Source organism: Ipomoea triloba, chromosome 2, assembly GCF_003576645.1.
Source record: "Ipomoea triloba cultivar NCNSP0323 chromosome 2, ASM357664v1".
NCBI classification, from domain to species: domain Eukaryota; kingdom Viridiplantae; phylum Streptophyta; class Magnoliopsida; order Solanales; family Convolvulaceae; genus Ipomoea; species Ipomoea triloba.
In genome coordinates, this window is record NC_044917.1 from 21,939,615 (window position 1) to 21,951,687 (window position 12,073).

Here is a 12,073-nt window from a genome sequence, read left to right on the forward strand (position 1 = left end):
ACAATTATGGATAAAGATGGTTACCCAATCTACAAAAGGCGTGGCAATGGGCGCACAATCAGTAAAAATGAAATCGAACTTGATAACCGATACGTCGTCACGCATAATATACATCTGCTCCTAAAATATCATGCACATATTAGCGTTGAATGGTGCAACAGTCCAAGTCTGTTAAATATTTATTCAAATGCGTGAACAAAGGAAATTATAGATCACGACATAATTCATGAGTAGTTCAGCAAATGTTCTCAATGATGATGTAGTCGATGAGATTAACATGTACTACGATTGTTGATATATATCAGCATGTGAAGCCACATGGCGGCTATTTGGATACTTGATACATTATCGAACCTCACATGTAGAGAGGTTAAATTTCCACTTAGAGAATCAGCAAAATGTTTGTCTCTGGTGAAGATCAACCCCTCGACGAGATTGTGGAGAACCAAACAGTTCAGCATAGCCAATTCAAGGCTTGGTTTGAGACGAACAAAATATACGAAGATGCCCGGTAACTCACTTATGCAAAGTTCCCCAGTAAGTTTGTTTGGAGACGAGATTTGTGTGAATGACTGTTGTAATACGATATTGCCCTTCAAGTTCCAGCGTAAACAATTCCCACTGATGCTCGCATATGCCATAACTATCAACAAAAGTCAAGGTCAAACACCAACTCATGTTGGATTATTGCTGAAAAAATAGGTGTTTAATCATGGTCAATTATACGTGGTTTTTTCCCGAATCACCCATCCTGATGGCTTGAAGGTGTTAGCTCTAAACGCGGATGGACAAGATTCTGTTACTACGTACTATCAATGTCTTCTACAAAGACGTTTTCAATAATGTGTAATTCAAACCGATGATATTATGTTTTTATTTTTCAAAGAACACATTTGCCTAAGTTATACAAATTCTAAACACTGATATATAAAATCTTCAAAGTTTCAGCACCGAATGTTTACATCTACACATTAGCTATTAATTCAAAATTATATGGCCAAATTCAAGCGTTGATAACATCACAAAGCATAGTTGATCCAAACCATATTTTCAATTGCGCTATATAATACTTGATGTTATAATTTATATAATTATATATCAATCTAAATATTCTTAAAATATTATAACAAATCCATTCCGTGCATCGCACGGGTGAAAATACTAGTTTGAGTTTAAATAATAAAAAGGTGGAATGATCACCCATCTGTTGGGCGCTATCCGTGCCTTCAAACAGGTAAGGAGTTGAATTTTTTCTTTTTAATTTTAAAAAACCAAAAAAAAAAAAAAAAGTTTTGTAGAAGAATATATGATTTTTCTCTCTAATATGCCACATGTCACCTCTCTCCTCCAATAATGCACTAAAACTCACCAAAAAACCTCCATTGAAGTTACTCTAATGCCACTCCAAAGTCCATTGTTTATTCATTTCCTGACATAGAAACCGCAATGGCATTTAAATAAAGGAGTGACCATAACAACTGCATTATCAACATATATAAACCCAAGCAAACTCAATACATATATAATCAAAATGGTAGTAAACAACAGAATTCATACATAATCTTTCTAGTGAAATTTTACCTCTTTTATGTGATTTGCAGACTATAACACAGGAGTAAGATTTTTCAAGTAGCGAGTATAAATTTCCCTTATTACACAAAAAAATTGGAAGTAAACAGTCCCTCGTTACCAAAAAATATGGAAGTAAACAGAAATCGCTTCACTGTTAACTGAATATGAAGACATTGACATCCACAAAAGACTACAACATTCGAACACTCCAAGAAGGAAAATATTTAGAATAGAAAAAGAAAAAAGAAAATATAATTGGGATAAAACAACACAAGACTATAATAGTGTGATTAGTATTCAAAATTCAAAATGTTCATATCTCTACTGAATTCTTTTTTCCAACAGTTTCTTGTCCTCCCATATTTTAATTTAATGTTTTTGTAGATTCACAAGTTCTCCAAAAAATGTTGACTTACATCACTCGAATGGGGCAGGGGGGACATCAAGGGTAATTCCGGCTTGAATTTGACCCCATCCAATAAGTCGCCAATGCTTCTCAATTCTCCGACTGAGAGCAATTTTCTCGCCTTTGCTGGTGCACACCGGGGATGTCAACTGAAGCTTTGCAAAGACATTCTTGACAGCAACGACACGAGCTCCAGTAGACATAGATCCTATATTCAACATTAAAATTTCTCCCTTTGTCAACTTTGTGACCTTGCCCTGTTTTTCTGTGTCTTTTGTTCTGACACCCAAAAGGCGTCGCAACAAAAAGAAATTCACCTGCAGTAAAGGAGAAAAAAAAATATATTGGGTTCAATGCCAAACCAAGTAAACATAGAAAATAACTGATACAAGTATAGGAAAAATATTCCAAGGAACTACCCTTTACCTCTAGCTCACTAAAAATATCTGGAAGTGACCCAACCTCACCAAGGACTTGTCCCACCAATCGATCAGCACGTGTCAGTGTTGGGTCCATGGTTGTGCCAACTCCAATTAAGCCTCCAGGCACAGCAAATTGGAGTTCATTCTGCTCAGCGTACAATGAAACTATCCTAGAGTATATGGGGGTGCATTTGATGTTTCCATTCTCATCCTTGACAACAATACCAGGACGAACCTCAATTTTTTGGTTAACCTTCAAAACACCCTGCACAATGAATTGAATATCTTTGAATCACTAATCCAGTATAATTCCCATGGAAATCCAACCTGTCTATAAATTAGTCATGACCATTAGTAACTACAGTGAAAAGGCCAAATAACAAAAATGAAAGTCACATCCTTGATCAGTGATTACTTCACACATCCACAACTTACTTAAAGGCTTTGAAATTACAAGCATACCTTCAAGATACTGCCACCAGCTACGCCACCTCTGATTTCATCAACTTCAAAACCAGGTTTATTAACATCAAATGAGCGGATAACAATCATGTTTGGTGCTGAAGTGAAGTTCCGTTCTGGAATGGGGATTTTCTTCACAATATATTCGCACACAACATCAATGTTATACTTTAATTGAGCAGAAATAGGTACCACTGGTGCACCATCAGCAACTGTGCCCTGAAAATACAATTAATATGGTTTGACACTCCTGAATATGATCCAGTAGAGGAACCTTGACCAGACCTCAGTTAAACCCACTAACCTGGATGAATTTCTGAATGGCCTCATGCTGGTTGATGGCAATATTTTCCTGCACTAGATCAACCTTGTTCTGAAGAATGATTATATGTTGGAGGCGCATAATTTCAACAGCAGCTAAGTGTTCCGAAGTCTGAGGTTGAGGACAGCTCTCATTGGCAGCAATTAGAAGTAAAGCTCCATCCATAATTGCCGCTCCATTAAGCATAGTAGCCATGAGAATATCATGGCCCTACAAGAAAGGAAGAAAAGGAAAGACTGTAATCTTATATCTGATAATACAATGTGATGGATGAAACACTTGATGTAGAAAAGCAGGCACAGCTGTTGAAAGGAAAAGCAAATATTGATGTTTCCTTGCTTTCATGCAGTAGACGTTGATTGAAAATCATGTGCCTCTATTTTGGACATATATAAGGGATCAGACCAAAGAAAATGATTTGCATTAACAGATTGGCAGATAAGAATACTAAATTCGCAAAGTTATGGGGTACAAGGTTGTGAGCTGATAATGTGGAGCAATGAAGCAATTAGATAATGGCGAAAATGCAATTATTAAAAGAAAGAATCCCATGGGATATTCTGTTAGGAGCTTACTGGGCAATCAACGAATGACACATGCCTCAGCAACTTCATCCTGCAGTTCTCAAAACCAGGCACATCGCACATAGGACTATCTTCTTTTCCACTTCCATATGCCCTACAAAATGATATTGTATGTAACAGGGAAGCTACTAGAGTGAATCAAAAAGACAGCCTCCCTTCCCATATCAACAAAACTTACTTGTAGCACATAGGTCTAGGGCAACGTTCATCTTCACATTTATATATCTTTGCATTGGCATATCCAAGCTTAATCGTAATATTACGTTCAAGCTCATTTTTAAAACGAACAGTCTGCAAAGAGAAGGTATATTACCAAAAATTTCAACTATCTTTTCTGACAACTGTTCTTTCTATATAAACTACTACATCATTTACAAAGAACATGAAAAAATGCAAGTCAGACCAACCAACAAGTATAGATTTGCTTCAGATGAGACAACTCAGCACGTACAAGCAAACTTTTCAAAGCGAAAAAGCGCGCTGAAGCAACGAACCCTGGCTTCGCTTTAAAGCCAAAGCGCAAAGTGAAGCGTCGCTTTTTCACATAAAGTGACGCTTTTTAAAAAAATTAATATATATACTCAAAATACTCAAATAGTAATGCAAAATAACATAAATAGTGATAAACTGATAATCTCATAAAGTGATAATACCATGGTCCCATCCAGGTTCTTGATTTTTTGGATTAGACATTATCGTAATATCATAACATACTAATATTGATCTAAAAATACAAATTATTCAATTCAACATTTCAACAATCAATAATTCAATAATAAAGCTTAATTGAATTAAATGTAAATTGAAATTTAAGATTTTAAATATAATAATTTCAAAACATAATTTAATACAAAAAAAATAAAAACAAAAACAAACACAAAACAAAACGTGTACTGTGAAGTGTAAACTACTACTGCCATGTGTCGAACAACACTCCAACTCTATTCATATTTAACATTTTAACCTCAGATCTCAGTTGTCTTCTTCAACTAAGAAGAGGAAAAAAAATACAGAGTGAGAAGCACTTAAGCAGCAGCGATTTACCTCCGGACTCTGAGTTCAGCTCTCAGGGAGGAGGCAACGGCGAGGCAGCGAGGAAGCGGCAGCGATGATGATTGAGGCAGAAAGCTGTGAGGGACAAAGGGGGTGACCAGAGCAGAGCAGTAGGCGGAGGTCTGGGGGTGAGGCAGAAGGGTTTTTTAGCTACTTAGGATTGATTTTAGAATTTTGTTTCGTTAGTTTTGTTTTTTGACCATTGACTTGCACTTTGTATGGTAAAGCCGCTTCGCTTTTCGCTACTTCATCGCCTCGCCGGAAAGCGCACTCAGGCACGCGCTTCTTCACACAGCTGCATGTTGCCCAGGCAGAGCAACACCTCGTCGCTCGCCTCGCTTTTCGCAAGTTTTTCATAACTTTGCATACAAGTATTGCATACACCGAAATAACCATTCTAGAACTCTTTTTTTCCCAACATATTAGAAGTTTTTTATGTATATACTAATCATTCTCCTAGGTAACTACATTTTTATGGCTTCAAACAGAAAGACTAGCAGCACTACTTAGTTATTCTTCAACCAAGCTTCATAATTAATTGTATCCAAGAGTGACTACACAGAAAATAAGGCTTCCTCAAAGCCTAAGCACTTATATGCACAAACTCAACAGATTGTGACAAACCTGGACACCAGATATGGCTTTTACAACTGTTGACTTCCCATGGGCCACATGGCCAATGGTGCCTGAAAATAGAAAATTGAACTTAGTATTGAACATTTGAATTCATCACAGTAGCAAAAGCTTGCCTGCTTGCAAAATATGCACGTAACTATGTATGCAGGACAAAATGATGCTTGCAGTTTTACATTTCAATGAACTTACCAATGTTTATTGTTGCCTGACGAGAGATCACCTCAGGTGATAATGGATGTAGCTGTGTTACATCCAACTTACTAAGATCCTGCTCCATCAATCCTTTTCTAGACATTTTTTATTTTTCTGCTCTTTACTTCAATATCCACTCAAATTTCAATTCTGGAATTTCAAGGGGAGAGACAAAGAATGTCATTCTAAGAGGAAATATTTAATTTCCATAGAATCTTGCATTTACATATAGACGCATGGTCATTCAAAGAAAATCAATAAACTTAGTGTGCACAACTGCACATATCACCCACAATAGCATAAAACATATGAAGCAATTTCATCGTCATAAAGGTCACATTACATAAGGGGACCAATAATGTAACTACTAAATTTATCTCAAGATGCTTAGATCCCTCATCATAATCTCCAAAAGAGACTAATTTTACCCCGGACTGGCAAGAGGCATACTTTGCCCAATGTAGTCCATCATCCCAACTTCTTCCATGACTAAGATTTGTTAAATTTACAGTAAAGTCATTCAATCCAGCACATATGCAGTTCAGACTTCCCATTAAACAGGGTGAATTCAAATCAGGTAAACACACTCAGTCAGCTAGAAATTACAAGAAATTTACATAAATGCTGCTGAGTTCTAGGTTAGGCATGCCCACTGTGGCATTCAAAGGCGTTCTCAACTCTCTAAATCTCAATTCACCATATCCATGTTTACATTGCGAGCGAGCTCTCACAAAAAATCAGAGGTTATAGAACAGCAACATGGTTAAAAAATACTAATACTAATAATAATAATACCAACTAATTTCCAATAATGAAGAGCTTAAACACCGTCCCCAAAAGACCTAATCCCCTGACCTCATTTCAAATATGTAAAAATTTTCATTTCGAAAACCGAGATAAAGAGAGAGTAAGAGTGTTCGCGCGCGTGCCTGTGGACTCACCGGAGAAAAGGCGTTTCCGCCGGCCGTCGAGAGTGCAGTGGGGTTTTCGAGAGTTGAGCAAAGCGAGAGAGACGCAATGAGGTGCTGTAGGCCTGTAGCTGACGGAACACATTCCTCAAGGTTAGGGCTGTCTAACCCGGTCCAACCAGACGGGTTGGGCCGTTTAGCACGCCAAACTCCTAACCTCTTTGGGCCATGCAAATTGCATATTTCAGCCCAGCATTGCATGGACCGGCAAATTATTGCATGGACCATGGTCCACACAGCTGTGTGGACCAAAAATAAAAAGTAAATTATTTTTGTATTGAACGTACATTATTTTTGTACTGTAGGTGTATTATTTGATGGTATATATCAAATAATGTATCTTCAGTACAAAAATAATGTACCCTAAAATAATGTACCTACAGTATTAGAATAATGTACCTTCAGTACAAAAATAATGTACTTTTTATTTTTGGTTCACACAGCTGTGTGGACCATGGTCCATGCAATAATGATTGGACTACTTTGATATATAATGTACCAACATGTTCAAATACAGTACAAAAATAATGTACATTCAGTACAAAAATAATGTACTTTTTATTTTTGGTCCACACAGCTGTGTGGACCATGGCCCAAAACTACGACGTTTAATCTAAATAAATAAATAAAAATTCGCAGGTTAAGTAGTAACGCCGCCAGTCGCCGTTAGGCTGTTATGCGCGATTTTTCTCTGCGATTGTTCCTGTCTGCAATTCGGCCATTGTTCTCTTCTTTGTGATTTCATTCGATCAATCGCAACCTCCTTTACGATTTCAGTCATCGCCATCTCGCCTCTGCGACTGCCATCTCTACAATTTCATTCATCGAATTGCTTCTTCTCCATCATTGAATACGCATTTTGCATCATGGATAACATCAGTGATACTATACGAACAACAGAATTGATGCTATCGAATTAAATGATGATATTACAGGTTTTTATATTGTTTATATGTGATTTAGGTTTGCTTTTTAATCTGTATTTTTATTTATATCGTGCTTTTTTTATTATATTGTAGGAGATGTGAATGCCTTGATTGATGTTGAATTGAGTTCTCCCATTGATGTTGAATCAATTCTAGGTTTGTATTTGATTGCATGCTACATTGTTGAACATGCTTAATGTATTTATTAGATACATTATTTGCAGTTGGCACTATTCGGGGTGCAACTGAAGAGAATTCACCGATTGGGGTTCATGCTAGTTCTTCTAATGCTATGGATGAGAGTTCTTCTATTCCAAGTTTTTTTTTTCAAGTTGTTTATTATTATTTAATTATTATTAGTTGTGTTTCTGATTGAGGTACATTATGTTTGTGCGTTAGGTACATTATTTTAATACATAGGGTACATTATTTTTATGTATCATTTCTGTGTGCATTCTGATTCTGACTAAGGTACATTATTTCTGGTCCTTTGGTACATTATTTTAATGGATAGGGTACATTATTTTTATGCATGATTTATCTGTACTTTCTGTTGTCAAGGCAATTTATTCTTTTAGTGACTATTGTGTTTCTGATTGAGGTACACTATTTATATGCATTAGGTACATTATTTTAATCCATAAGGTACATTATTTTGATCCATCAGTTATTTGTGCTTCCTGATTTGAAATTTGTATTTCTGATTAAAGTACATTATTTTTGGTCATTAGGTACATTATTTTAATGGATATGGTACATTATTTGTATGCATGATTTATCTGTACTGTCTATTGTTCATTTAGTTTATTCTTTTAGTAATATCTTATTTCTTTGTAGAGCATTGATGGATTTATTCGGCACACCCCACTCCCCTCTACTTAGAAATTTGATTTTCACTAAAGATAATATCAATGTGTTATGCTAGTAACTTGTTAGTTGTATTGTTTTTTAAATTTACAGTTAATCAGGACTTGTTGGGGATTACAGTTGCTTCAATTGAAGAAGCATATAATTTATATAATGACTATGCTTCAAGATTGGGATTTAGTGTTAGAAAGGGCAAGCAGTATTACGTTCCCGGTACTCAGATTATTAAAATAAAAAAATTCCACTGTGCAAAGGCTGATTTCAAGTCTAATACAAATAAGTCTTCAAGGTCATATTCAAGCGTAGACACACGAACAGGGTGTACTGCAGGTTGTCAGTTTGATATGGCGTCTAATGGGCAGTTGATTGTGACAAAACAGGTAAAGGATCATAACCATGAGTTGTGCCCACCTTCGAAAAGTTATCTTCTTCGGTCACACCGAAGTGTTGGTGCTAATCAATTGTCTTATGTAAAAGACTTGAAAAGGAGTGGGTTTGCACTGTCGGATGACATCCGGTTTTTGAAGCATCAGTCTAGAGGTTCACCTTTCGTTGGATTTACACCAAGGGATGCATATAATAGCCTACTTACAGATTCGATAAAGAGCCTAGATGGCACCGATTCGAATTCATTAATTGATATCTTTAGGCAGAGGCAATTAAATGACCTAACTTTTTCTTTGATTTTGAAGTGGATGGCGATGCAAGATTGTGTAGTTTTTTTTTGGAGGGATGCAAGAATGAAAGAGGATTTTGTGTTGTTTGGTGATTTAGTAGTACATGACACAACGTATCGTACTAATAAGTACGATATGATTTGTGGTCCCTTTGTTGGCATGAATCACCATTGTGTGAACATAATGTTTGGTTGTGGGTTTTTTATTGAATGAAAGGATCGAATCATTTGTTTGGTTGTTTAAGACATTCTTGCGAGCTATGGATGGTAAGTGTCCACAAACAATCATGACCGATCAGTGTTCTGCTATGTCTGCTGCAATTTCACAAGTTTTCCCAAGTGCAAGACACAGACTTTGTATTTGGCATATTGGAGAGAATTCAAAAAAGCATATCAAAGGTTTAAGGAGTCAAAAAGGCTTTATGCAGTTATTTAATCTTCTATTGAAGTACACGGACACTGAAGTTGAGTTTGAATTTTATTGGAATAGGTACGTAAACTATTAAATTTATCATTTTCTATATATGTTTTGTCATTCTTGCATTGTGAGTTGTATTAGTTTGCAATAAAATCAACCACGTAATGTTTTACTTTTGAAGTTAAGTTGGAAAGTATATTGTTTAGAAAATGTACTTTATGTGTTTTAATAATGTACCTTATGTATACTTGAAATGTATCTTTTGCAGTAACATTTTGATAATATTTTTTTCCCTTCTTTTCCAGTTGCATTTAGAACTTAGATCTTTTCCTTGTCCTTTATGTGTGTTTCCTTTGTGGCATTTGTGCTTATAAAATCAACTGACATATACTTTCTTTGATGTTAAGTTAGAAATTGTAGTGTTCAGAAAATGTACCCTATGTGTTTTAATAATGTACCTTATGTATGTTGAAAATGTACCTTTGCAGTCACACTTAGGTTTGTTGTTTTCAGGATGATGACAGAGTATAAGTGCCATACAAATGCTTGGTTAGACAAATTGTATGATATTAGGGAGAAGTGGTGTCCTGCTTTTAGTAAAGATTACTTTTCTGGAGGTATTTTATCGTCCCAACGAAGTGAGACTACAAATCATTCAGTTTCAAGAAGGTTATCTAAAACATCTGGGTTGTGTGATTTTTATAACTCTTTTGTCAATGTGGTTTCTGAGTGGATGAGTGTAAAGAGAATGGAGAAGATGTGCGGTGTTCTCAAGGGTTGCCTACAATGGCATTGGATCATGTGAAGCTTCTTTTACATGCTAGGAATGTATACACCATAGAGGTATATTACTTGTTTGAAAAACAATATTTGAAAGGTGTTGCATGTCATCAAGAGATTGTGGCGAGCAATGCTAATGAGTTTAAATATCACATTTGGCGCCCAGATATTGACATTATTCGGCATGAAGTTTGTTTCAATATGAAGGATATGACAATATGTTGTACTTGTAAGTTTTTCTCAGAGATGGGCATTCTTTGTTCACATTGCTTGCGTATTTTTAACATTCATTGTATTGAAAAAATTCCCGAGAAATATATTTGTAATAGGTGGACAAAAAAGGTGGTTGAAGACAGGATAATGGATATTGCATCATCTTCTAGTACGCTTACCATTGCTTCTCCAATTTGGGTTATAGAAATGGGTAGAAAATTGCAAAGGTTAGTTCTATCAAGTCAAGACAATTGCAAAGCTCGACAAGTCTGTGAAGAAATTTTTGAAGATGGTAGAATAAGGATTGAAGGTGAGGTTGGTCCCATTTGCTTTGATGATTTGGAAAGACCCATGCTAAGTGGTGGTATACAAAATCCAGAACGAAGTGGTGTAAAAGGTGACCGTAATCGAAGGCCAATTAGTACACTACAAAAAAAAAGTATAACCAAGCTAGAAGTCGAAAGAATTATGCAAAGACGGTTGAAAAAAACACAAAGGCTACAGTCCAATCTTCTGTGCAGCAAGTTGTTTCTGATATTGCTGGTAGTGGTTATCTTGTTCATCCTAGTGGCAATACTAGTTCAGAGTTGATTTGTGGTTAGGTTAAGTCTCAAAACAATTCAAATGATAATTAGAAGAAGTTGTACTAAAATTTTGTTTACTTATATATGCACTTTGACAAATTGTGAACTGGTTTTATATTTTCTGACTTGAAAGTTGTGTTTCTGTTTATGGTACATTATTTCTGTGCATTAGGTACATTATTTTAATGGGTAGGGTACATTATTTTTCTGTATCATTTTTGTGTGCTTTTTGATTTGAAAGTTGTGTTACTGATTATGGTACACTATTTTTGTGCATTAGGTACATTATTTTAATGGATATGGTACATTATTTTATGCATGATTTATCTGTACTGTCTGTTCTGCATTCAGTTTATTCTTTTAGTGAATATCTTATTTCTTTATAGAGTATAATTAGATTTATTTGGCACACCCCACCCTCACTCTACTTAGAAATTTGATTTTCACTAAAGATAATATCAATGTGTTATGCTAGTAACTTGTTAGTTGTATCGTATTTTTTTATATTTACCGTATGAGCTAACAAAATTTATCATTTGCTAAGGTCACATGTGTTATTGAATTGACCATCACTTGATTTTTGTGATGTACTTTGTGCGTTAAAAAAATGTACCTAGAGCTTTAAAATAATGTACCCTATGGGATCACAAAATAAACCCTTTGCTAAAGTCACACACGTTTGTGAACTGGCCATCATTTGATTTTTTAAATGTACTATATGAGCTAACAAAATGTACCATTTGCTAAGTCACGTGTTTGTGCACTGACCATCATATTATTTTTGTAATGTATTTTGTGGGTTAGAAAAATGTACCTAACGCTCTAAAATAATGTACCCTATGAGCTAACAAAATATACCATTTGCTAAGGTCACGTGTTTGTGAACTGACCATCACTTGATTTTTGTTATGTACTCTGTGTGTTAAAAAAATTTACCTATACCTCTAAAATAATGTACCCTATGAGCTAACGAAATGTACCCTTTCCTAAGG

The 12,073-nt window shown here is 35.5% G+C and overlaps 2 protein-coding genes across 6 annotated transcripts; one reads left to right on the top strand and one right to left on the bottom strand.

Annotated features, from left to right (window-relative positions):
- Positions 1 to 627: 627 nt before the first annotated feature.
- Positions 628 to 6,682, bottom strand: LOC116010515 (eukaryotic translation initiation factor 2 subunit gamma-like). Of its 5 annotated transcripts, XR_004096928.1 has the most exons (11): positions 6,591 to 6,682; positions 5,647 to 5,799; positions 5,446 to 5,507; positions 3,947 to 4,059; positions 3,760 to 3,862; positions 3,167 to 3,394; positions 2,863 to 3,081; positions 2,405 to 2,665; positions 1,989 to 2,295; positions 1,370 to 1,429; positions 628 to 643 (listed from the first exon to the last, which is right to left on the bottom strand). XR_004096928.1 is itself a non-coding variant. In XM_031249954.1 (10 exons), the coding sequence occupies exons 2-9, from the start codon at positions 5,750 to 5,752 to the stop codon at positions 1,990 to 1,992; spliced, it is 1,398 nt and encodes a 465-aa protein (XP_031105814.1). In that variant the 5' UTR covers positions 5,753 to 5,799; positions 6,591 to 6,682; the 3' UTR covers positions 1,311 to 1,429; position 1,989. The 5 variants fall into 5 exon arrangements, 4 of the variants coding, with proteins under 4 accessions (XP_031105814.1, XP_031105813.1, XP_031105815.1 ...); XM_031249954.1 differs by lacking the exon at positions 628 to 643 and having other exon boundaries at positions 1,311 to 1,429; XM_031249953.1 differs by lacking the exons at positions 628 to 643; positions 1,370 to 1,429 and having other exon boundaries at positions 1,706 to 2,295.
- Positions 6,184 to 11,099, top strand: LOC116010913 (protein FAR1-RELATED SEQUENCE 7-like). The gene is made up of 8 exons (XM_031250406.1): positions 6,184 to 6,226; positions 7,637 to 7,699; positions 7,768 to 7,860; positions 8,504 to 9,123; positions 9,332 to 9,576; positions 10,018 to 10,121; positions 10,235 to 10,812; positions 11,019 to 11,099. Exons 1-8 carry the CDS (start codon positions 6,184 to 6,186, stop codon positions 11,097 to 11,099), a joined length of 1,827 nt encoding a protein of 608 aa, XP_031106266.1.
- The last annotated feature ends 974 nt before the right edge of the window (positions 11,100 to 12,073 follow it).

Excerpts from the sequence above, each read along its gene's own strand:
- LOC116010515 (XM_031249954.1), bottom strand. The coding sequence starts at position 5,752 with ATGTCTAGAAAAGGATTGATGGAGCAGGATCTTAGTAAGTTGGATGTA. Across the intron at positions 5,508-5,646 it reads TCAGGCAACAATAAACATTG|GCACCATTGGCCATGTGGCC; the intron begins GTAAGTTCATTG and ends TTCTATTTTCAG. Across the intron at positions 3,395-3,759 it reads TGTCATTCGTTGATTGCCCA|GGCCATGATATTCTCATGGC; the intron begins GTAAGCTCCTAA and ends CCTTTCTTGTAG.
- LOC116010913 (XM_031250406.1), top strand. The coding sequence starts at position 6,184 with ATGCAGTTCAGACTTCCCATTAAACAGGGTGAATTCAAATCAG. Across the intron at positions 7,861-8,503 it reads TGAGAGTTCTTCTATTCCAA|TTAATCAGGACTTGTTGGGG; the intron begins GTTTTTTTTTTC and ends TTAAATTTACAG. Across the intron at positions 9,577-10,017 it reads TTTGAATTTTATTGGAATAG|GATGATGACAGAGTATAAGT; the intron begins GTACGTAAACTA and ends TGTTGTTTTCAG.